At 31.4% G+C, this 22,861-nt stretch overlaps 6 protein-coding genes across 6 annotated transcripts; 2 read left to right on the plus strand and 4 right to left on the minus strand.

The window, feature by feature from the left end:
• Nucleotides 1-15: 15 nt before the first annotated feature.
• On the minus strand, nt 16-3,985 carry Tsp_00151 (hypothetical protein). The gene is made up of 20 exons (XM_003375904.1): nt 3,935-3,985; nt 3,645-3,872; nt 3,476-3,573; nt 3,305-3,422; nt 3,175-3,245; nt 2,977-3,091; nt 2,788-2,920; nt 2,646-2,723; nt 2,379-2,528; nt 2,210-2,315; nt 2,046-2,147; nt 1,681-1,952; nt 1,502-1,589; nt 1,361-1,395; nt 1,119-1,237; nt 866-1,047; nt 768-806; nt 227-263; nt 134-184; nt 16-54 (listed from the first exon to the last, which is right to left on the minus strand). Exons 1-20 carry the CDS (start codon nt 3,983-3,985, stop codon nt 16-18), a joined length of 2,112 nt encoding a protein of 703 aa, XP_003375952.1.
• A 347-nt stretch (nt 3,986-4,332) lies between these two features.
• Nucleotides 4,333-7,414, minus strand: Tsp_00150 (moesin/ezrin/radixin protein). Its single transcript, XM_003375905.1, has 15 exons — nt 7,280-7,414; nt 7,000-7,128; nt 6,889-6,922; nt 6,713-6,852; nt 6,488-6,639; nt 6,336-6,411; nt 6,133-6,267; nt 5,991-6,068; nt 5,599-5,721; nt 5,371-5,502; nt 5,108-5,193; nt 4,938-5,040; nt 4,695-4,867; nt 4,449-4,608; nt 4,333-4,383 (listed from the first exon to the last, which is right to left on the minus strand). The coding sequence occupies exons 1-15, from the start codon at nt 7,412-7,414 to the stop codon at nt 4,333-4,335; spliced, it is 1,707 nt and encodes a 568-aa protein (XP_003375953.1).
• A 1,638-nt stretch (nt 7,415-9,052) lies between these two features.
• Tsp_00149 (neprilysin-2) lies at nt 9,053-11,470 on the plus strand. The gene is made up of 5 exons (XM_003375906.1): nt 9,053-9,171; nt 9,272-9,717; nt 9,739-10,236; nt 10,302-10,900; nt 11,024-11,470. The coding sequence occupies exons 1-5, from the start codon at nt 9,053-9,055 to the stop codon at nt 11,468-11,470; spliced, it is 2,109 nt and encodes a 702-aa protein (XP_003375954.1).
• Nucleotides 11,471-12,428: 958 nt separating this feature from the next.
• On the plus strand, nt 12,429-14,693 carry Tsp_00148 (conserved hypothetical protein). Its single transcript, XM_003375907.1, has one exon. It carries the CDS (start codon nt 12,429-12,431, stop codon nt 14,691-14,693), a length of 2,265 nt encoding a protein of 754 aa, XP_003375955.1.
• A 584-nt stretch (nt 14,694-15,277) lies between these two features.
• Tsp_00147 (neprilysin-2) lies at nt 15,278-18,809 on the minus strand. The gene is made up of 4 exons (XM_003375908.1): nt 18,544-18,809; nt 16,531-17,489; nt 15,852-16,432; nt 15,278-15,727 (listed from the first exon to the last, which is right to left on the minus strand). The coding sequence occupies exons 1-4, from the start codon at nt 18,807-18,809 to the stop codon at nt 15,278-15,280; spliced, it is 2,256 nt and encodes a 751-aa protein (XP_003375956.1).
• Nucleotides 18,810-21,797: 2,988 nt separating this feature from the next.
• Tsp_00146 (conserved hypothetical protein) lies at nt 21,798-22,103 on the minus strand. The gene has a single exon (XM_003375909.1). The coding sequence runs from the start codon at nt 22,101-22,103 to the stop codon at nt 21,798-21,800; it is 306 nt and encodes a 101-aa protein (XP_003375957.1).
• Between the last annotated feature and the right edge of the window lie 758 nt (nt 22,104-22,861).

The raw sequence follows: 22,861 nt of genomic DNA on the forward strand, positions 1-22,861 counted from the left end.
TTAATTACTAATTTTTCAAATAGCTTTCCATTTTTCCAGGTTGAACGTTGTGATCTGAAAAGAAAATTATAAAATTCAAAAACAAATAAGAAAACAACAACAACAACAACAACATACATGATATTTCATAAACGTAATTTTTATCAGAAATCAGAGATGAATGCCCTCCGGAGGCATCTTTTATCTTAGATTTTCCAAAAAAATTAAAAAGAAATCTACAATTTACTGCTGCATCCGGAAATGTTCGAAAAAGATTCGTACGCCTGAAACTAATTTATTAATAAATAAAACACAATTATCAAACGTAATTTGATGCAAAAATAGCAACTTGCCTCATGATACCAAAATGTGGAGAAAATGATGAATAATAATGTTGAAGTTGCATTGAAAAATGCTAAACACAAGATTGATGTATATATATAATGGAAACAACATTTTCCAATTGCTTGTTATATTTTCATATTAAGAAAAAAACTGACGTAGAAGAAATTTCTGATTTATTATGAAAAAGTTGATTCTTAATTCAGTTTCATTGCAGAGCAAATTTTGCCTTAAACAATAAATTAAAAATTAAATAAACGTCACTACTACTAAGTGCAATAATAATGTACAATTCGTATTATTGCAAAATAAAAAAAATGGAAAAATATGTGCATGTGAATAGATACATTGATAAGTTTTTGCAAAATAAGACCAGTCGAAATGTAATAAATTTTAATACAACATTGATAAGTGTAAAAGATTAAGAAAACAACGAAGAAATAAACTGATCAACGCAGGCAAGTGGTGGTTCACGATCACGTCCTCTGAAAGCAAAAAATATAAATATATTGTTCACAGAATAACTTTCCAAATTATAACATACCTATGCATGTTGGGCAATAGATTATCAATGAGGGAGTCTCTATTTTCGTCAATTCCAAAATTCAAGTGCAATGCTAGGTGCATCAAAATCGGTACGCATTTAAATTGAACAGATAAAACTTCGTCTTTATATTCAGGAGGGATTTTCTTGATGCACACAAAGTTCACATGTCGTTCCATAGCCTAAATTCAGTAATTGAAATAATAATCAACATAATCATGGAAAAAGTAGACAAATACCAATATATACATACTCTAACAATTTCATTGTTAAAACTTGTATATTTGTCGGAATTTTTGGAAAAACAAAAAAATAGCTTTGGTGCTACATCAGGATATTTACAGCTAACTGCAAGCAGCACCTCGAGTTGCACTGAAAAGTCGATACATAAATGTATATAACAATAAAATTATTTGCACAATTAATTAAATGCGACACTCACGAGTTTGCAATTTAAAAGATGCCTTGAAAAACCAATCCTTATTGTTGATCAACTTGTTTTCACACTGTCGCTTCGTCGCTTCGTGATTCTACAAAATTATAACAACAACAAATAAACAAACAAACAAAACAAATAAATGCAATGCTAATGTTGTCAGTGTATAAATAAATTGTTTCACTTGAAAATCTGCAAACGTTGCACAACGCCACGATACAAATTCAACTGCACTGGCAACTGAAGACCAAGATGCCACACTGTCGGGATATTTCAATTCCAACGACCCTGCAAAGCAGTGATAAAAAAATTAATCATCAATTTCATTCAAAAGTAAATGAAAATATAGGCAATAACAAATAATAATAATAATGCTTACACATGGATATCAATTGTTGTAACAGAGAGAATCTTATTCTCATTCTTCTCTTCATTGCAGCTATGACGGTGAATAGAAAATCCAACGAATCGCTGATGTTCAAATCGCTTAAATTCAAATCTTCCCTCATCACGGTCACATCGGAACGTTGTTGCGTCACGGGCACCAGATTGCCCAAACGTTGCAACCAAAAATACATTCTCCCAATAGTTTCAATCTCTTCAGAAATATCAATTCTAGGTTGGAAAAGAATGGCAAAATGAAACAAACATCTGATAAACTAATTAATAATGAAATTTATGCTTCTGAATGTCTGATAATCAATGAATACAAAAACTCAATCACAGTTATAAATTTCCATCTACTTGTAATATTGAAGTTTAGCAGCCATTGCCACGTCTGGACATGTAGTGCCAGAATCATTTGGAAATAGAAAATCCAACAATGATTCATTGAATAAAAAATGCCTAAAAATATTAAAAATAACATTTCATAAAACCAGACCAAAACAAAAAAACGAACTACATACGAAAAACGCGCAGAAGATGCTTCATTGGGCAACTGAACGTTGGTGTGGACGCTGAGTAATTTCAATCCAGTCAAGTATTGCAATTTCAACGAAAGAACACATCCGTCTGAAATTTGCAAAAAAAATTAAATAACAATAATAATAAATATGATAAATAAATTAATTTTACTATCCAGTGCAATTTCTAATTGAACAGACAATGGATGCACTGATAAATGATATTCACGTAAATTCTCTTGCATTCGCTTCTCCTCTTCAACGCGACTTTCATCTTCAACGCTGGTCAACATTTCCCCATCCGTTGTATCGGATTCCATTTCTGAAACGTCTAAACTAACAATTGAATATTGTCTACCTGTTTGTTTGTTTGTTTGTTTATGCTTTTTCTCAAAATCAAAATATACATCAAACACAACATTTTGTCATTATTTATTACCTTGCAGTGAAGACGACCGTGCCAAGTTGACAGCAAGCTTCGTCAAATCGCCTTTAATATTAACGGATATTTTTTCATCTAGAATATGAAAATTATCAATTAAAAAAATACACATAACAGAATTGAACTGAACTACAATTACCATGTATATCATTGAATGCAATAATTTGCATAAAAATAAAAAACAATGGTCGTGGTAAGTGTTGCAAGCGCTCTTGAAACAGAGTGTCATTATTCGAATCCCAACCGACCAGCTCTTGCAGCGGACGAACGGCCTTCGAGAAAATTTATCTTTTATCAATTTTCAATAATTGCATCAACAATAATTTACCTTAATAACCGATAACAACAGCGGATTAAATTCATCCAACTTTTTCTTCAAAGAAGAATTTTCGGCTATTATTTTTTTATTCAGTTCTTCAAGTTGTTTGATTTCTTCTCCTAATCTGTAATAATTTATGTTAATAAATTTATTTATTTATGCGTGAGCAGAATATAAAATCAAAATAACAACAACAACAACAACAACCTCTTCCGTGTTTCCAATTCCCACGCTAAACGGGCAGTGTGCAACTCTTGGGGACACTTTTCGATCAATTCCTAGAAAAAAATTCATATGTATTGAAAAAATCAAACTATAAAAAAATAAGTAAGCAAACTTTTTTCGACTCATCTGTACAAGCTTCAGCAAAGAACTGCTCCAGTGGAAGTAATGCAATTTTCTGATCATCAGAGCTGAAATCACGGAAATCATCAAATTCATTCGAAAATAATGCTCTAATTAATATTTAATTTAATTTAATTTGAAAAAAAAACAATGCCGTAACTACCTAAAGTTCAAATGATGCTCCTTTTCTTTCACTATTAAAGATACTTCTTGTTGAGCATTCTGCAGCTTAGCAAACTTCTGTTCCACCTCTTTGATTACCTGAAGAAAATTTTTAAAAAAATATTAGAATAAAAATAAAATATTCAAACGTTTGATATAAAAATTGGAACCTTTTGCAATTCTTCTTTTAAAATGCTGTTCTTATATTGAAATAAACGATTCAGCTGCTTCAACAATGCCACACTGACGAGATTGTTCTCTTGCACTTCATCAATGGACAGTGTGCTCTTGTCTGTCGACATTCGCATGAGCAAGTGCTCAATGATCTGGTGAAATTCCGCTGTAAATGCACTAGCATCGGCACTGGAAGCATCTTGATCTTCTTTTTCAAAAAAAATCTAACTTGCACAACAAAAAATGAATAAAACAGAAAAAAATTATAAATAAAACAAACAACAACCTGAACATCATTTTCCGACTGTGAATCTTGTTCTTGATCTGGAAGAGCCATGATTTTCTATTTCTGAACCTGAACAAAATATTTTCGAATCGAAACATTCAAAATTCAAATTAATACAACATGATCGACAAGAAAACGACAATAACGCAGAGATTTTCATCTGACTCGAATTGTAAAACATCAAACTGAACATTCACTATGGAAAAAGCAAACATTCCCTTTATTCAAATTTCAATAAAAAACTAAGGCAACAATATTGGAAATTATTTTCAATAATAACAATAATTTCACCTTTCTGAAAACAAGCAGATGCAACAAAAATTAATCACATGATATAAAATCATGACGAAATAAAAAAAACATTTCGTTGAATCAAAAAAAATAAAGAAAAAAACAAATCAGAGACCATCAAAAAGAGCAACCCTTGATTTTGCCGAACCTGCGCCAGACTGAAAAAGTAAAAATAATTTTTAAATTCAAAAAAAAAACATATTTATCAAATTTTTAAACTCACTTTACGCAAAGTTGTATACTTGTCATCACCGAGCTGCAGGCTTTCTTGATAAGCGCGATCGAGATCGGTTTGTTGTTCTTCGACTTTTAGACCTTCAATTTCTGACCGAAGTTCACTCAATTGTTCTTGCAAATGTTTGCTCTTTTTCAAATATTCAACTCTAAAAGCCAAATTATCAATTGAAAAAAATTATCATAAACATATGCTAATTTTCGTATAGTCAGTCTCGAAAGCAAAAAATACAACCTTTCTTTTTCAATTTCAGCAGAAAGACTTTTAATATCTCGTTCCGCACCAACTGGATCCGTATGAGAAGCCATACCGCCGAAAGTGCAATGGTCAGCGATTGGTGAACAAACCAAATGAACACGATCTTGTCCACCAGTGGGAAATTCATAATTGTTTGTCAATGGCATCGGCTAGAAATTATGCATTAAAAACTGAAATTTAAAAAACAAACAAACAAACAAACAAACAATTGCTATTTACTGAATATGGACTAGTCATCACTTCGCGCAATTTACTCTTGGCGAGTTGTTCTGCGTTATAAGCACGCATCAGATCATTTTTCAATTTCTGTGCTTCTCTAGCTCTGAAAGAGAATTAAAAAAAATATTTTTTTAAAATAATATTTATAATTTATTCTATATTATATTAACCTGTTTTCAGATTCTTCAACCATTCTCGCAGCAATCAGCTCAGCTTCTCTGGCTTTTCTTTCCATTGAATATTTTTCCTCCTCATTCTAAAAATACTTTCCAATATAGTAGTAGAAGAAAATAATAATGTGGGAACCAAAAATAAAAAAAAACTATAAACAATTTCAAAAGCATGCTAGAAGGATAGAAATGTTCAATCATGAAAGAGGGGAGGAGGGTAAATAAAATGAAAAATTCACAGCACAAATGACGTTCAAAAATACCCGAATAGCAGCAATACGCATACGCTGAATCTCAGCTTCCGCATCAGCGGCACGTTTCGTTAAAACAAATGCCTCTTCTTCACTGATCTGTGCTTTTTCAGCAAGAAGATCAGCAGTTTCTTCACTTCTTTTCTACCAAACAAACACATTAATTCCATATCGCTTGCATATTCAAATGCATACAACATTTTATTAAAATTTTAAAATTATTAAATGAAATAATTTTACCAGAGCTTCTTGAGCAGCTGCAATCTGTTCTTTCAGTTTAGTCAGCTCTTGTTGCATGCGATCCCTTTCTTTTTCAGCTTGCACACGCCGTTCTTGCTCTTTTTCCAGCTTTTGCTTTTCTGCCTGCAAACGAAAATCAAAAAATGGGCTTTTTTCTTTTTCCACGACTACATGCAACATGAATAATAATATTTTGCCTGCCGGCGAAGTCGTTCCTCTTTAGCTTGAGCTTTCATCTGCTGCACTTCCAACGTATCAGGCTGCCTTCTTCGAAGATACAAACTGTGATTTCCAATGCACAGATCGAGAATCTGTTCAAAAAAAAAACCAAATCAATCATCATTAGGTATTCATTTTAAAATAATATTCAGATATTGGAACAAAATGCTTACCACTTTGTTCACCGCTACATTCTGACTGGTAAATGATACCGTAGCTACACTATTTTTATCCAGTGTTCGAATGAGGAACTTGAATCAATTTGAAAAACAATTAATTCTAATAAAATTTGAATAAATAAATATGGATAGCAACTTTTTTCTCTTTATAAGCAATGTTCCGTATTTCACTCCAGGCAAATGAAGCCTTCGGGATCAATTTATTGTTTTTCTCATAAACGTTCAAACCAAGAGGACCGACTCCAAGCCACAAATTCGATTCTTTTCGATTCTGAAACAAAAATGAACATCCACTTATGAAGCTTGACCAAATCTGATGAAAACCAACAAACAAAATACATTTATTGGAAAATACTGCATGCCATACATATCCAAATCTTGAGCTATACGCAAATATTCCAATTCCGCTTCTTCTCTGAAAATATTATTCAAACAATAATACAACACATAATTTAATGGTCATTTTTTTAAAAAAATAAATTTCAATTTACTTTGTCATTCGTTTATTATTCATCCACCATGTTTTGATCTTGTCTTCCCACATTTCACAGGTCATTTGATATTGATCAAGCACTCTTTGGGGAAGCAATTCTTCCAGCGCAAGTTCACAAATATCAATGTTCATATCACAATAATCACCGTACTTCACAAAAGAAAATACCAACACTTTATTGTAACATAAATGGTATATTGAAAAAATAAATGAATTTTTTTACTTTAGCCTGCACAGCATATGAAGCTAATAAAACTGACGCTTCAGGAGGGCAATAAATATCCATATTGAGAACTGACTGCTTCACTTGAAGAAAAAATAAATGTTGAGTAATAATTTGAATCAGTTCTTCCGAGACATCTTCTGGAAAAAATTTTGCTAAAAAATAAAAATGATAACCATTCTCAGCTTTCTTTATGTCCTGTGAAGTAATCTAAAAAATACAATACACACACATATATATATACAGCTAACAAATCGTGTTTGAAAAAAAGTACATAACAATCACACCCTGAGATCAAAACTGATCCAACCAAAATAACCTTTTTTGTTAATAAATTGTAAGCCAAAATACCACGTTTCTCTCAAGCCAATTGTTCGACAAACTAGCTCGAAAAGTTCTCGGCCCGTTATCTTTTTCTAAAACAATTTGCTCTTACAAAAAGCAAAATCAAAATTCAGCTCTCATTAAATTCACAATTGAATACTGCTAATCTAAAATTAAAAGAAATCAAACTGAAAGTAAATTATTCATTTAAAGAAACTAAAAGGACATGTTGAAAAATTATACTGGAACATTGAATTCGAGGTCAGCATCCATGGTTGTAACCCGAACAGATAAACATTCATCAGACGACTTTGATCGTTTCTTCTTCCCATCATTAACACTCCACGTGTTACCAACTTTAGAAAAATTAGCTGGCATTTATTATTCGAACCTGAAGATGTAACATTTCAAAATTCATAAACAGCAACAGCATATTTGCCAATTTTAAAATACAGAAAATAATAATGATCGGTAAGAAAAAAAATTTTTTAATTATCTTTTTCAGTATTTTGCAAATATATTTTAGATTAATAATATGAATTAAAAAAAATACACTTACTTCTTTAATAAAAAAACCATCGTGTTGAAAAAATAATCGTGAACTTTTCGCATTACAGAAAGTAATACAGTATAGAAAAAAGTAGGTCTTTTTAAATTAAGCTTTCTTATGTTTATTTTTTTTGTGATCAGAATTCATTAAAATGTTATAAATACTCCAGTTATATATTAAAATGTTTTTTGTGAATGTGAGACAGATGAGTATTTTAGAAAAGTTTGCATTTCATAAGAAATAGTGCCCTGGGAATTGGAAAAATTTACACATTAAATAAAACCATAATATCTAAAAAGAACTTACATTTTGTGCATTAAAAACTTTATAAAATGCATGCTATAAAACATCAATCTCAACAAAACCAAACATAAAGAAATTTGAAAATTTCTGGCCATTATAAATAAAATGATACGTTATAGTTGCGTTATAATAACCGTGAAGTGTTACGCATTTTTGATGATAAAAAAGTATAATTTCATAATGTTTTTACATAATGAATTTTTAAATTACGTTTTTTCCATGAAATAAAATAAAATAAAAAACGGTATTATTTAAATAATAAATTTAATGGGATATGAGTGCGTTTAATTTTCAAACATAAATAAATGCATATTTTAGATTGATGAATAAAGAAAGATGAATTTATTCGGATAAATAATACAATCATAAAATTATTATGTATGCTTTTCAAATGAATAAATAATCACATCAACAATAATAATAATAATGCCCTTTCATAACAGAATTAAAATAGCTGTTCGTGCGTTTCTTCTTTCTTTATTTTAACAAACTTTCTGAGATAATGTTTTGTTTGGTTCATTCAAATGCCAAATGTTTAGGAATTATTTTTACAAATTTTAATTCATTCGCCTTCGCCTCGATTTCGGATGTGTTTAACAGCTTTTTTATTAGTTATTTTATGATTTTCGTTGTTCTTGTCGTTGAAGCAGCTGTTGTTGTTGTTCCACGCTTTGACAGTGTGAGTTTATAGCCCTATCGACAGAAAGTTTATGAGCAATATTTATGACGTAAGCTTTTTCGAAATTGCGTTTGCGAAACGCATTATTATCTTTATTAGCCACAGCGTGATTTTGCACTTCCTGTTCCGTTGTTTTTGCTTTACGGCAAATGACCGTCTGAAAAGCAAATGTTGTTTCTGAGATGAAGCTCAGTGGAATTAAGTTACAAGTCTTTTAAGCATTATCAGGCGGCAAAAATACACAACAGTAAAAGTGTTTCTAAAGTAAAATCAGTGTGAAGTAAGTGAACGGCAGCAGCATTCAGCACTTTTCAACAATCTTTGTCGAATTATAATATTGCTTATTGATATAATCGTTCAAAAATTTCAAAAGTTGGTCGATTTGCTTTGACTTTATACAACAATGCAAAATTACTGTTTTAAGTGTGTTGTTTTTATACAATTATTTGCACTTTTTATTGGTATAAGTACAGCACAAACTGATATGTCTGATCCAGCAAGCAATACTTTCAACATATCTACTTCACCTGGTTGGCGAGCGGTCGCTCGACTGCTTCGTCAATCTATCGACTTCACCGCCGATCCATGTAAAGATTTTTTCAAGTAAGTTTAATTATCAGTTTTTTAGTTCTGTTTTTTTTTAATTTAAAAATAATAGATTTGCATGTGGAACTTGGAATAAGTTGAATCCAATTCCTGACAGCAAAGATCGACATGATGCATTTACAATTGTGCGTGACAGAGTAAAAGAGTCTATTAAAACTATATTCGAATCTGAAGAAGTGAAAAATCATTCTTCAAAAGCGCTTCGACTTGCAAAAACAGTTTACGATTCATGCATTGAAAACCAAACAACTAAAGTGAACGAAACGCATCCTTTGTGGCAGATGATAATGGATTTGGGCGGTTGGCCGCTTTTTGAATTTTTAAACTGGAATGAATCTGAATTTAACATGGAGTTGGTCATTGGGAAGCTTTGGCGCAAAAATTCTCTTCCAAGCTTGATCTCACCATACGTATCTGCTGACAAAATGAATGCCAGTGCTTACATTCTCTACTTAGACCAAGCTTATTTGGCTTTTGGATTGAAGTCTGAAGATTATTATTTAGGCGACAGATCTGATTATGTTGAAGTGCGCGATGCATACCGTAAATTGATACAAAATTCAGTTTTACTTTTTTTGAACGACACAAATCGAGAACCAAAATTGAATGAATTTATGAAACAGCAGATCAATGATATTTTGAATTTTGAAATTACACTTGCTGAATTGAACACACCAGTATCTCTGCGCAGAGATGAGACTGCATTGTATCATAAATTTCGTTTTGGTCAACTTTATGAATTGACCAATTCATTTGACTGGCTCATGTTTGTCAAAGGTCTTGATTTGGTGGAATATTTGACTTTAAATACTTCCGTAATTGTTACTGACCCAACGTACATTATTCGTTTGACCAAAACGTTGAGCATAACTCCAAAAAGAACAATTGCAAATTATTTAATTTGGCGACTTGTATTCGATCAGATGATTTTCTTGGACCAAAGGTACAGAGATCACCTGTACGCATTTGTGAACATGATGAAAGGTGCTTTGGAACCAACAAGAAGTGATTTTTGCATTGCCTACATGACAGGAGAGCCAGATGATCACCGGCAATTTTTAGGTAAATATAAATTTTCGATATTTAGCATATCAACTGATATTCAATGTACAAATAAGATATTTCAGGATATGCTGTGGGTCGTGTATTTGTGGAAAATTATTTTCCTGAAGAATCAAAAATTCAATTATCAGAAATGATAAACAATATTATAAATGCATTTGATAGTCTAATTGACAAGATGCAGTGGATGGATGATACAACAAAGCAGTCTGCTAAAGCGAAAGCAAAAGGCATTCATGCCAGCGTTGGTTATCCTGATTTTATTTTAAATGATAAACAGCTGGATGCATTTTACAGCGGTTTGATACTTAATGAACATGATTTGCATGAAGAGAACGCATCTACAAATAAAATTTTAAAAAGTGATTCTTTTTACGTTATTCACAACAAATTGATTCGTTGGATAATGGAAAAGCAGATTGCAAAATTGTCCAAAAGATTTGAAAGGAAAAGTTTCGGCGGATCTCCTGCTACAGTGAACGCTTGGTATTCGAGTTTGAAAAATTCCATTGTTTTTCCTGCTGGAATTGTACAACCACCGTTTTTTGATCCTTCTTTCCCAAAAGCTGTCAACTATGGTGCAATGGGATCAGTGATTGGTCATGAAATTATTCACGCCTTTGATGATCAAGGAGCTCAGTATGATCGACATGGGAATCTCATAGTGAGCAAATTATATATTTTATTTTTGTTTATTGAAAATGTTATTTCAAATGTTTATTTAAATTTAAATTCTATTCGCAAACAGATGCTGCATGTGTAGGTTTTACAAGTGAGTAAATTTCAGAATTGGTGGTCTACAGAGTCGAAAGAAAAATTTAAAGAAAAAACCAAATGTATCGTCAATCAGTATAGCAAATTTTGTTATACATATCACGGAAATAAAATGTGCCTGAAAGGTGAACATACTCAAGGCGAAAATATTGCCGACAACGGTGGCTTAAAAGAAGCATTTGCTGGTTATAAAAAATATGTTGAAGAACATGGCCAAGAGCCACGTTTGCCAAGCTTAGAGCAGTATTCAATGGAACAAGTGTTTTTCATGAGCTTTGCTAGTTTTTGGTGCGGACAATACAAAGAAAAGCATCTGGTGAATTTGTTAGCCGTCAGTGAACATTCGCCTGGTGAATTTCGTGTAATTGGATCTTTGCAAAATTCTGAAGATTTCAATCGAGCATTCAACTGCTCAGTTGGTGAACCGATGAATCCAAAACACAAATGCATCGTTTGGTAATTTTCTACTTGTTTCTACATTGTTCACACATAAAGTGCTTTATTTTTCATATTAACGTGCCAGTAACATGAAAAAGAATTGAAATGATGGTGTATCAGCTTTAGAATTTCTTTTTTAATTTTCCTACAAATGTGAAAAATTTGATTCTTTTCATAGCAATATGAATTCTTCAATCATTGCTGAATATTAAAAATGTTTTTACATTCCAAACAAAAATTACTGCTTTTGCTATTGCTGTTATATGATTGGCAGTTTTGAAATTGAAATTCAAGTACATAATTATGACATTGATCTACAGTACGATGAATGGGTAAGATTTTCAATTTTCAGGCAGTATTTTGCAAATTCTGTAATTCATTTTAACAAAATATGAAAATTTGACATTTAACAAATTAATGAACAGGAAATGACGCAGAAATTAATCATTTTGCATTGAGCAATTGTGTATGGCGCTTTGTGTTTCTAATCAAACGTTGTTGCTTAATAATATGTGACATAATGATGCTCCTTTGAAACTGATCTTCATGTACAAAACAAGTTAATTATTTAATTAAACGCACATTGCTTAAAGTAATTCCATGCAAAACTTGATTTTTTTCTAGTACTTTTATTTTTGCTTCTAATTTTGTCACTGGTGTTATTTTTAACATCAGCATTAAAAAATACGAATTAGAATAAATTATTGCAAATGATTGGTTGAATTCAGTTTGATTCAAAATTTTATTAAATTAATTATATTGTAAAAAAGTAATTCAAAAATTAAAAAAAACATCAACAAATTAATATATCAATAATATCTGTTAAGTAGTGGGATTGATTAGTGATGCTTGTTGTTTATGCAGAAATGATTAGCCGTGTGTATGGTGTGATTATTTCTTCCAATTAAAAGAATCCTTAGCAAACCGGTAAAACTGGAACTTTGAGCAGCGAGGTCATTGGCGTTTGACCATGATGCGTAATGGGAGTCGACATCAAGCGTGCAGAATCTGTCGCTTTGCAAAATTGCTACTTTCCAATGAATGTCTTTACTGTTGTTCGACAACCTTTTCATATTTGCATTTTGTTGAGCATCTTATGGAAATGTTATTCAACAAACAATTTAATACCTGAGGATGCTTTGAAAGCTGAAGATTTATTGTATCCATCTGCAAAATCTTTGCCAGTCGATGTCAACTTTGTTTTACAGCTTGCAGAACAGATGACATCAATCAATGGTTCAGTTTGTGCTGAGCTTTATGATCAATCATTGAAGCATCTTTTCGGCCATGACGTGGAAAAAGCTAGCTTATTTAAAGCGTTCTTTTCCTCTTTCGTAGTGACATCCACTTTGGATAATGTAACATTGGAACATTGGAAAATGATGGAACGAGATTTTCAATGCAAAATGATTAAATTGAAATATGACAATCACACTACCCCCACTCAGTATTGCACTTACAGTATTACATCGAATGAAGAAAATTCACTTGAAGATGGCATAATGTACGGCTTTTGTCTTCCTTCTGAATGCACCAATGCTGATATAATTGAAATAGTCAAAGGTTTGGAATCATACCGATCGTTGAATGGTTCGGTTGAAAATCGTGATTTAATTTGCGTTCCTGGCTATCAACCAATTCAATGGTGGAAATTCTGGTCTGTACATGCCGCTCTGGCTTGCATTGGAGTACTCACAATTGCAGTAATATTTGGAACAATTGCCGACGTCGGCAAATGCACAACACAAAAGCAATTTTTGAGGCATTTTTCAATTTTGCAAAATTTTCGTCGTCTCTGGTATTTGTCGAATAATCAAGCCAATTCAATTACCTGCATCCATGGAATCAAAGTGATTACAATGTCGATGATTATGCTGACCCATTTGATTTGCTTTTTGCAATCGATGATCAACAACATCGACGAGCTGAGAAAAGATTATAAAGCATCATTTTTTGCCCAATTTTTATACAATGGAACTTACAGGGTAGCAACATTTTTTGTAATCAGCGGAGCATTATTCTCATATTCCCTGCTTAGCCGTGCTAAAAAACGACGCCGCAGTGATTGCAGCACATTCCAAGATGGGACGATCGCTTTCAGCAGCCGTCGTCAATCGATGAATATCACTTTCTGCTTGTTGTCCATTTTGAACAGATATTTGCGTTTATTGCCAGTATATTTTTTTACAATTATTTTGGTTGTTGGCTTTTTACCGCATTTCAGTGATTTTCCATCATGGTATGTTGTTGACCCATTACGTCAATGTCAAGGCGAATGGTGGAAAAACTTGCTTTACATTAATAATCTTCAACACAAACAGCTGTGCATGACATGGACGTGGTATTTGGCTTCTGATTTTCAACTTTTTCTTTTTCATTTTCCTCTTGTTTTGCTTCTGATCAGCTGGCCAAAATTAGCCAACATTGTCATGGTTGTTTTTCTGATTGCTTCCTGCTTAATCAAAGCGATACTAGTTAACACGTACGATTATCCGCCCAGCTTAATGCTCATGATACCTATTCCAGGCTACAATCCTGATTTTGCCAGCTACACGTTTGATATCTATATGCGACCTTATGGATGGTGGGGTTCGTATCTTGTCGGCCTTTATTTTGGATACATATTGTCCGAATGGAAAAGAATATGCACACGCAAGTTGTATTACAATTTGGCCATAATAGCTGGCGTTTTGTTGAATTTCAGTTGTATCTGTGGTATATACTGGAATGTTAATGGATTGAAAAGTCAAGTTTATGATATGCTGTACGCCGGTGTAAGTCCTGTAATCTGGGGTCTCGGTTGGGTGCTGATCATTGGAGCTTGTCATTCGAAGCAAGACAATTGGTTGAATCGTATTCTCAGTCATCCATTTTGGGTTCCACTATCAAATCTTACTTATTCTTGCTATTTGATTCATTGTATAGTAATATTTGCTGTAATTGAACCGTACGCAAGAATGAACAACAATTTGCCATTTTTGCCTACGTATTCTCACTTGGAGACTTGTTCGTTGTATTTGTTATCATTTGCATCGTCATATTTTTGTGCAGCTATTTTATTTCTTCTTGTGGAAGCTCCAGCCGACAGTATTAGAACTCAACTGTTCAGGCGATTGATTGGCGGCAATAGCAGATCAGAGCAGTTCAATGACAAAAATGCTACCTCTGCTGAGACGGTACCTTTGCCCGATGGTGTCTTGCATGTTAAACCAGAAAACGTTGCTCTCCAAACAGATCAAAGTTAAGCTATACATTTTAATGTCATGTACACTTCTGTTGAATATATGCTTTACCTTTTAATTAAAAACAAAGTTATACAAAGCAAGTTATACAATGAAGTTGCATTATTTATGCCAAAAATTGACTGTTTAATTGAAAAAAAAGAATCTCTATCAGTGATCAAATTGTAATGCACGCATATTAAATAAGAAAACATTCTTTTATTCTGAAATCAACCGCATTGCAGAAAAGTTTATATAATTATATAGTAAAACTTGACTTACGAACAAAAGTTTATTCATTTTTGCTAATTTTTCAAATTTAATTTCATTTTCTAAACTAAGCTGAAACGAATTAATATTTTAAACATGGAATCAATCTTATTCATATCGAATAAGTGGTATGTAATGAACTGAATGAAATAACACTTTTTGAAAATTGTATATTTTTTAATTTGAATTGGTGGTACACATGACTGGTGTAAAAACTTCATAACTTGAAAAACTTAATAAAATGTAGAAAAAAGGAATTCATAACTCAAATTTAAAAAGCATTTTTTTGAAAATAAGCAAAATAAAAAATTAAATTAAATTATAACAGGAGTCGTTTTTCACCACACGGAACATCTTTTTGGCGGATTCATTTTGGAATTCAGTGGACAGTTGAAAGCCTTTGCAAACTGATCAAAATTCATCAAAGAACCAATAACCCTGTCTCGTCCTGGCGCATGTTCGTTGGTAGCGATTTGATTTTTCAAATAGCTATCTCTGCTTTTACCACACCAAAAGTTGGCAAAGCTCAGAAAAAATACCTGATCACCGCTGAGATATTCCAAAGCTGGCAGAGCTTCTTCTTCGATATTTTTTTCTTCAAGATACATCTTGTAAGCGTTGAACGCTTCTTTAATGCCACCGTTGTCGGCAATATTTTCTCCTTTTGTGTTCACACCTTTCACACAAACATTTTCTCCAAGATTTGGATAGCAAAATGAACTGTACTGATCGACAATACACTGTGCTCTTTCATTAAACGCTTCTCTAGATGCATTTGACCACCAATTCTAAAAAATTAACAAAACTCTCAACTTTATCAACGTTAAACTATTTTCATTTAAGCCCATTATTAAATTTATAATCAAAAACTTTCCAGAAAATAAATTTTTGAAACAAAACAAATGTCTTTACTTTCAAATTTCCATATGAATCATATTGAGCACCTTGATCATCAAAACCATGAGTAATTTCATGTCCAATTGTTGCTCCGATGCTTCCAAAGTTGACAGCTGGAATTGTATTTGCAGAATAAAATGGAGGTTGTAAAATGCCTGCAGGAAAAACGATAGAATTTTTAGTCGGTGAATACCATGCATTTACCACTGCTGGTGAACCTCCAAAACTATTTCGATCAAATGGTTGAGACAGTTTTGCTATATTTTGATGAATTAGCCACGATGATATTTTATTGTGCATAGTTATGAATAAATCTTCTTTTGTAATCGCAGATTTTTCATCCAAAGATTTGTCATTTAACAAATCATGATAGTATTGATCGAGTTGATCAATAATAAAATCAGGATATGCAACGCTTGATATCATATTATCAGCTTTCACTTTTGCAAACTCTTTGGTCTGATCATCCATCCACTGATTTTCATCTAACATTTTTTTAAAAGATTTACGTAAAAATTCAACAAAAACATTTAATTCTTTCTTTATTTCTTCTGTAAAACCTTCTTTCTCTACAAACAGTTTTCCCAAAGCGTACCCTGTAAAATTATTTCATCTGTAATATTGCAAGAGAAATTATTTGAATAAATAAATAAATAATTTTTTATATACAAATAAGCATAACATAGCAGCTTACCCAGCATAACGTTTCCATCATCAGGTTCTCCCATTATGTAATTGATACAAAATGAATGACGAGAGTCTCTTTTCTGACCTCTGTATATTTGTAAAAAGTTGTAAAATAGATCACTGTATCGTCTTTCCAAAAAATGCAAACGACTTAAAATAAATCGCCACGATAAATAGTTGACAACTCTTTCCTTGGGGGTGTTAGCTAATAATTTGTCAAATCGTTTTAAATAGTCCAAACTGATGACGTTCACTTCTTCCACTCCTTGAAATGCTGACAAAAAAATTGTCCAGTTGAAATTTTCCGTAATTCTATTCAACGTTTCAACATTTACTTTGTGATACATGCTATCAGGATCTCGTCTCTCTTCTGAAGGCGTGTTGATTGAAGCTAACTGTATTTCAAAATCAAGAATACTTTGCGCATAATCTTCAATGTTTCTCATTTCGCTATCAACGTTTTCACCGAAAAACATTCCAGTAACATTTTTAATTAGCTCCAAATAGGCATTTCGGATCCGCACGCTATTTGTATCATTTTTTAAATAATAATCTTCTGATTGATAACCCAACGCTAGCCAAGATTGATCTATTGACAGTAAATTCACAGATGTGTTTTTCTCATCTGCAGATATGTAAGGAATAACCAAAGTGGACAAACCATATTTCAGCAGCATGTTAATCAATAACTGCTCAACTGATTCCTTTTTGACATTTTTGAACAATTCGTTGTGAAAATCAATTAATGGCTTTACACCTGCATTTTCAATACCTTGTTCATCTAAACACGTATCGTAAACAGTCTTTATCAACTCAATGCTTTTTGAAGTATTGGATGTTGGAACAAATTCATCGAGATGTTTGCGCAATTTGGAAACATTTTCATCATTAAGCACTGTAAAAGCAGAAATTCGAGCATGAGCATCTGGAATTTTGGTCAATTTAATCCACGACCCGCATGCATATCTGAAAAGAATTTGAAAGAAAAAATTCATAATTTGTTCGCACTATATGCCATCATAATGAAAAATAAATAACTAAAAGTTAAACTTTAAACAAGCAAAACAAGCATATTCTAGAAAATAGTTGAAATTTTGTTTGCAATTTTTCCACATCACAGCATTTCAGTACTGCAGTAAAACGCACAACTTGCGCAGTAATACAAATATTTGACAACGCAGAATTATCTGTGAAGACATGAAAAAAAAGTAAAAACAGTATTTGCAAAATATTTGTCAAGTAACTCGTGGATGCTCTTATAAGATTAATTTTCGCTGATAAAAAACGACGAATTAAAATTTTTGATCTTTTGATAAGTTCTTGTGAAAAAAATGAAAATTCAACTTGATGGACAAACCGGTGAAGATGAATTCACATTTTTGCCATGCAGCTTATGTCAGTGTAAAGCTAAGTAACTGATAAGTGTAGACGCAAAAAAATGAACAGTTCACTCATAAAACATTTCTTACTCATATTTGCTACTTATTGCAATTACATATCTAATTATTTTTATTTTGAAGTAATACTGCATTACAGTTTATATTTTGGACTTTTACAGTTCTTTTAATAATAATTAGTAGAAATTATTTTTTAAAATAATTTCATATTCGAAATTTGTTTTTAATTTTCAAACGTTGATAGATAATTTCAAATGATTGCTCATATTGATAAATAAAATTTAAATGAAATATTAATATTGATCATGTTCAGCGGAATGCTTATATAATTTATCTTCATTTTCATTGATATCCGTTAAAAAGCTTACTTATAATAATTGTAATTTCTAATTAATGAAACATTTGAATGAAATGTTAATGAATTATTAACTCAGCAATTCTTTATACTGGATAGAAATGTAACATAGATGCATCAATTTTAACACAAGCAGTCTTCGTGAAATCAAGTGGATACAGAATAAGATGACATTAAATTTGTGCTGATTACTGAATGTAGAGTTGATTTATGAGGAATAATTTGAAAATTGAAAACAATAATTTTCAAATGTAAACTGATAACTTACTCGTAAAAGTCATCACATGGATCAGTTCGAGGATTCATCGAAAGGAGAAGATTTTTAGCAGAATTTTGGCAATCTGAGGTCATGCAAATTTTTCTTTGTGGAACTGGCTCAGGTTCAGTGGTTGTAGTTGGAGCTTGTGTTGTAGGTGATGGACTTTCGTGATATTGCTGAAGAACCACAATCAATGCAATAATCAATGCCACCGTTGCTAGACCAAGAATTGCAGTAAACATGTACAAGATGTTCACTTTCCGTTGGTTTGTCATTGTAAATTTTTCTGATCCAAACGATTCCAGTGTCTTCAAGTCCACCATGAACTAACGTTGAAATAACTCTACAAAAGGAAAATTTGAAAAACACCATTGTTAAGATAAAAAAAATAATAACATATCACATCTACATCTACATATATATATATGTATGTATGTATGTGTGTATGATAAGTGAAAATTATTCTAAAACGTGCTTTGCATTCTAAACTGTAAAATGTAATAAAATGACTTTCCATCACATTTTATCAGAAAAGTAAACAGAAATTATCGTTGTCACTGATATTTTAGCGTTGTTTGTTTTATTTAATCTGAATTACATTCATCACCAATGCAGTCAGTCTCTTCCAATTTCCGTTCCCATTAAAAATGAATACATCGACAGACACACACACAAACACACACAAGCATACATGCGGACATATAATCTATCTACATATCTAGATATTAAAAAAAGAAAAAATAGTTACAAATGGCATGAACTTTTAATAATAAATAAAAGGTGCATTTTATTGTCACATATTGTCGTCGAACATTAATATTAAACATGGCAGAAATAACGCTAAACACAAACAAAATTTTTATAAAAATAATCAATAAGTTTCAACCAGCAGTTTTACGATATTGACTACTGATTTGAAAACTAGTGAAGCATTGCAGTTTTTAAGTTTTGCTAAAACATGCAAAATTTGTATGTAATTTGAACAAAATGAATAAAATCAACTAATACAATAAAGTACTAATTTCAAAAAATAATTTCAATTATCATTTGAAAATTTTTATTTTAAAAATTATGAAATTTATCTACATGTAAATCTACAGTTTCTTTATTTATTATTATTGTCCTCATTTGAAACACTTGATATCAAAATAAATTATTATTCCTACTTTTGCAGTGTTGAAATAAATCATGCATTAAAAATTATTATTAATTCCTGCTAATTATCATTCAATCATGCTTAAAAACGTCATTTGAGATTAAGTATTTATTTCATTAGTCATGTTCATTATTTTTAAAATAAAGTTTAGAATATTAAAAATAAAAAGGTTCACACACACATATACATATATATAGATATATATATAACAAATATTATTACCTATTTTGCTATCGAGACGGTAAAACAATAGCAAAGCAATTTATTGAAACGATTAATGTGAGACAATTTTCAGATATAAAAAAATTTTAATTTCAGACAACTAGTTCTGCAGTAATTTTATCTTTGCATTTTTTGTGATGCTTTTAATCAACCGTGACATGTCGAACAAAGAATTTATTAAAATTCCTTTCTATGGTAAAAGCATACTTTCCAATATAAAATATAATAAAATAAGAAAGAAAATATTATTTCATTGCTTTTACTTCATTTAATAATTACTCATGCAAATAATCTATCAGAATAGTTTTATGATAGTGATGGTTAATTCATAAATTTAACAAAATAATGAGTAAAATAATTTTATTATTTATCAAAAATGCTTCCCTTATTGAAAAAAAGATGTTTCCACAAGTAAGTTTTTTATTATTCATAATAATAACAATATTCATGGTATTTTCTAAATTTTAAGTTTTTTAATTTTCAGTTTCTGCTGTTTGTAATTTTCAAGTAATTCTGAATTGCATAAAATATGTATTTGCTAAAGAAACAAAATATAATATCATACTTTTCTACACATCTTACTTGGAATGACTTTAATTATATTAAATGTGGAATTAGGAATCATTGTTATAATTGCTTTTCATTTAAGCAGTGTTTCATTTAAGTTGTGTACCTGTTACCATGAAAACCAAATTTTGTATTAATTAATTGATATATGAAGAAGTAAATCAAAACGTAATTTATAAAAATGTGCATGTAATTACGACTTCAACCTGATTTTGAAATGCGCTGACAATGTTGAAATCTGACATAGAAACATTTGAAAAACATCATTTTAAATTTATACTTACTGTAAATATTCTTTTTTTGTTTTACAAATTTGCATGCTTTTTTTTCATTTTACCTTTTCAAAAAATTCCAATCATCATTTCCCACTGCCTCTGAAAGAATATGTTAATTGTATTAGTAGCTTTTTACAAAATTGCACAATTTTCATTTCTGATGCGCATTTGAAATTCAGGTTTTGAAATTATGTCATATACAGCAACAACTTTGTAGTACATAAATTATTATAGAATGAAAAATCATGAACAAACAGGAAAGATGAACAAAACGTTATTTGAAAGGCTGTTTTAAAGGAAAACAGTCATTAAATACATACCTACACACATACACACACATATATATATATAATTATAATCACATTAATATACACATATATAATTATAATCATTTTTTATAAATAGTTATCTGCAGAAATTCATGAATACAGGAAATGCGCAAAAGGTTAAACATAAATATTCACATTTTTATTCAGTATCAGCTTCATTTTAATGACTTAAAATTTAAAATATTTTTATTTGCTTAAGTTATCATAATAAATTTTAAAATCTACACAATTATTGGTTACAGAATAAAAATAATATTTTACAATATTATAAATTTTTTCAATTTATGAGTAAATATAATTAGCCCTTTCAGACCAGCAATTTTTTCTGTGAAGCAAAATTTTTTTTAATATGCGTTTTAAACATGTTATGGTGTGTTTATGAAAATTCTAATAGGATTTATTGTTTGAATAATATTATTGCCATTTTTAGAGCTGTATCAAGATTGATACACTGGGCCTCAAAGGAGTACACGTTTCTATAACTAATTGTGCATACGCTTATTGTTCTTATGTACGCAGGCATGCAGTAATTGGCAGGCAAATAATTATTTATGAAATTCTGTAAAGCAGTTTCTGTTGCTACTTAGGCATAGGTAAATACTGCATTTTTTGCACAGACACGTCGCTAATTTAGAACACAGTCTGCATCTTCTTCGCGTTTGAGTGATTTCTGGCCAGTGGCTAGTTTGGTCCTTTGCTACTTCTCTTGAGACGTCAGTTGGTCGTCTTCCCAATCGTCTTGACGTCAGGGGTGGCGTTGGAGAAGACGCACGAGAATGGCTTCTGGAAGTTCACAAGACACAAGGACTGACTAACTTGGCAAGTGAAGCTTAGTAGGTCCAATGTGCCTGTGCATGTTACAGGCATCTCTTTTCTGTCCCTCTTATACAGTTGCCATGCATTTGTCATGGCAGTGCTGATGATCCAAAAGAAAATGCGACGGGTCCATTTTCGACTTTTGTGCTCGATGCGGTATAGAGCAGCAAGCATGTTGTTCAGGTCTATGCCACCCATATTCATGTTGTAATTTTTTTAATGTTTGGGATTCCAACGTTTAATTATTGACAGGTGCATGGGGCAGCAACTACCAAATCACAGCAACTACTAGACGTGTAGTGAGGACGCGATCTCAGTAATAAATATGAGCGATGGTGCAAAACTTTTAGAAATGTTATTGATTGCATCTGACAATAATTCATTAGACATCCTAAATGATTTTTCTCAGAAAAGTAATACGGGGTTGGGCAAGCGAATCTGAGTACGCTGAGGGTAGTAAACATGATGCGCAGTTTCCGTTAAAGCCCAGTGTATCAAAATTGATACAGGTATTCTAAGGAACTCTACTCAGCACCCCAAAATCTTTAGAGGCTGCAGTTAATTTTAACATCATCTTCACATCAGCATCTACTAGTAAAAAAATTATTATCCTTAAATTCTGTTCAGTTCTCAATTTATACATCAAAATGCAAATTCATGTTTTTTCGTCTCACCTACCTGTACAGCAGGGCGCATTATAAAAAATCTACTAAGATGAGAAAAAAATGGCAATAAAATATTGTTAAGACAAATGTCAAAAATACATAAACACAAGCATGGCTAACAAAAACATTTCAGTAAATAGCTATGGGGCATAAAACATTATGTATCAAAATTGATACGGTGGGCCCGAAAGGGTTAGAAAATGGCATATTTTTTAGCATGGAAATTAGGCAATCATGTGTGTTATTTTTCGCCGCGAATATCACTGATGACACCTCATGCATTACATAATGATTATG

Source organism: Trichinella spiralis (assembly GCF_000181795.1).
Source record: "Trichinella spiralis strain ISS 195 chromosome Unknown Scfld4, whole genome shotgun sequence".
NCBI lineage: Eukaryota > Metazoa > Nematoda > Enoplea > Trichinellida > Trichinellidae > Trichinella > Trichinella spiralis.

Coding starts and splice junctions, on each gene's coding strand:
- Tsp_00148 (XM_003375907.1), top strand. CDS start 12,429: ATGGGAGTCGACATCAAGCGTGCAGAATCTGTCGCTTTGCAAAATTGC.
- Tsp_00149 (XM_003375906.1), top strand. CDS start 9,053: ATGTCTGATCCAGCAAGCAATACTTTCAACATATCTACTTCACCTGGT. Junction 9,172..9,271: donor CCATGTAAAGATTTTTTCAA/GTAAGTTTAATT, acceptor AATTCCTGACAG/CAAAGATCGACATGATGCAT. Junction 10,237..10,301: donor TGATCACCGGCAATTTTTAG/GTAAATATAAAT, acceptor AAGATATTTCAG/GATATGCTGTGGGTCGTGTA.
- Tsp_00147 (XM_003375908.1), bottom strand. CDS start 18,809: ATGACAAACCAACGGAAAGTGAACATCTTGTACATGTTTACTGCAATT. Junction 17,490..18,543: donor CCATGTGATGACTTTTACGA/GTAAGTTATCAG, acceptor AATTCTTTTCAG/ATATGCATGCGGGTCGTGGA. Junction 16,433..16,530: donor TGATGGAAACGTTATGCTGG/GTAAGCTGCTAT, acceptor ATAATTTTACAG/GGTACGCTTTGGGAAAACTG.
- Tsp_00150 (XM_003375905.1), bottom strand. CDS start 7,414: ATGCCAGCTAATTTTTCTAAAGTTGGTAACACGTGGAGTGTTAATGAT. Junction 6,268..6,335: donor TGCAGTATTTTCCAATAAAT/GTATTTTGTTTG, acceptor TTTTTGTTTCAG/AATCGAAAAGAATCGAATTT. Junction 4,868..4,937: donor TGATGACTAGTCCATATTCA/GTAAATAGCAAT, acceptor CATAATTTCTAG/CCGATGCCATTGACAAACAA.
- Tsp_00146 (XM_003375909.1), bottom strand. CDS start 22,103: ATGAATATGGGTGGCATAGACCTGAACAACATGCTTGCTGCTCTATAC.
- Tsp_00151 (XM_003375904.1), bottom strand. CDS start 3,985: ATGGCTCTTCCAGATCAAGAACAAGATTCACAGTCGGAAAATGATGTT. Junction 1,953..2,045: donor GCTAAACTTCAATATTACAA/GTAGATGGAAAT, acceptor TTAGTTTATCAG/ATGTTTGTTTCATTTTGCCA. Junction 1,048..1,118: donor TTAACAATGAAATTGTTAGA/GTATGTATATAT, acceptor TACTGAATTTAG/GCTATGGAACGACATGTGAA.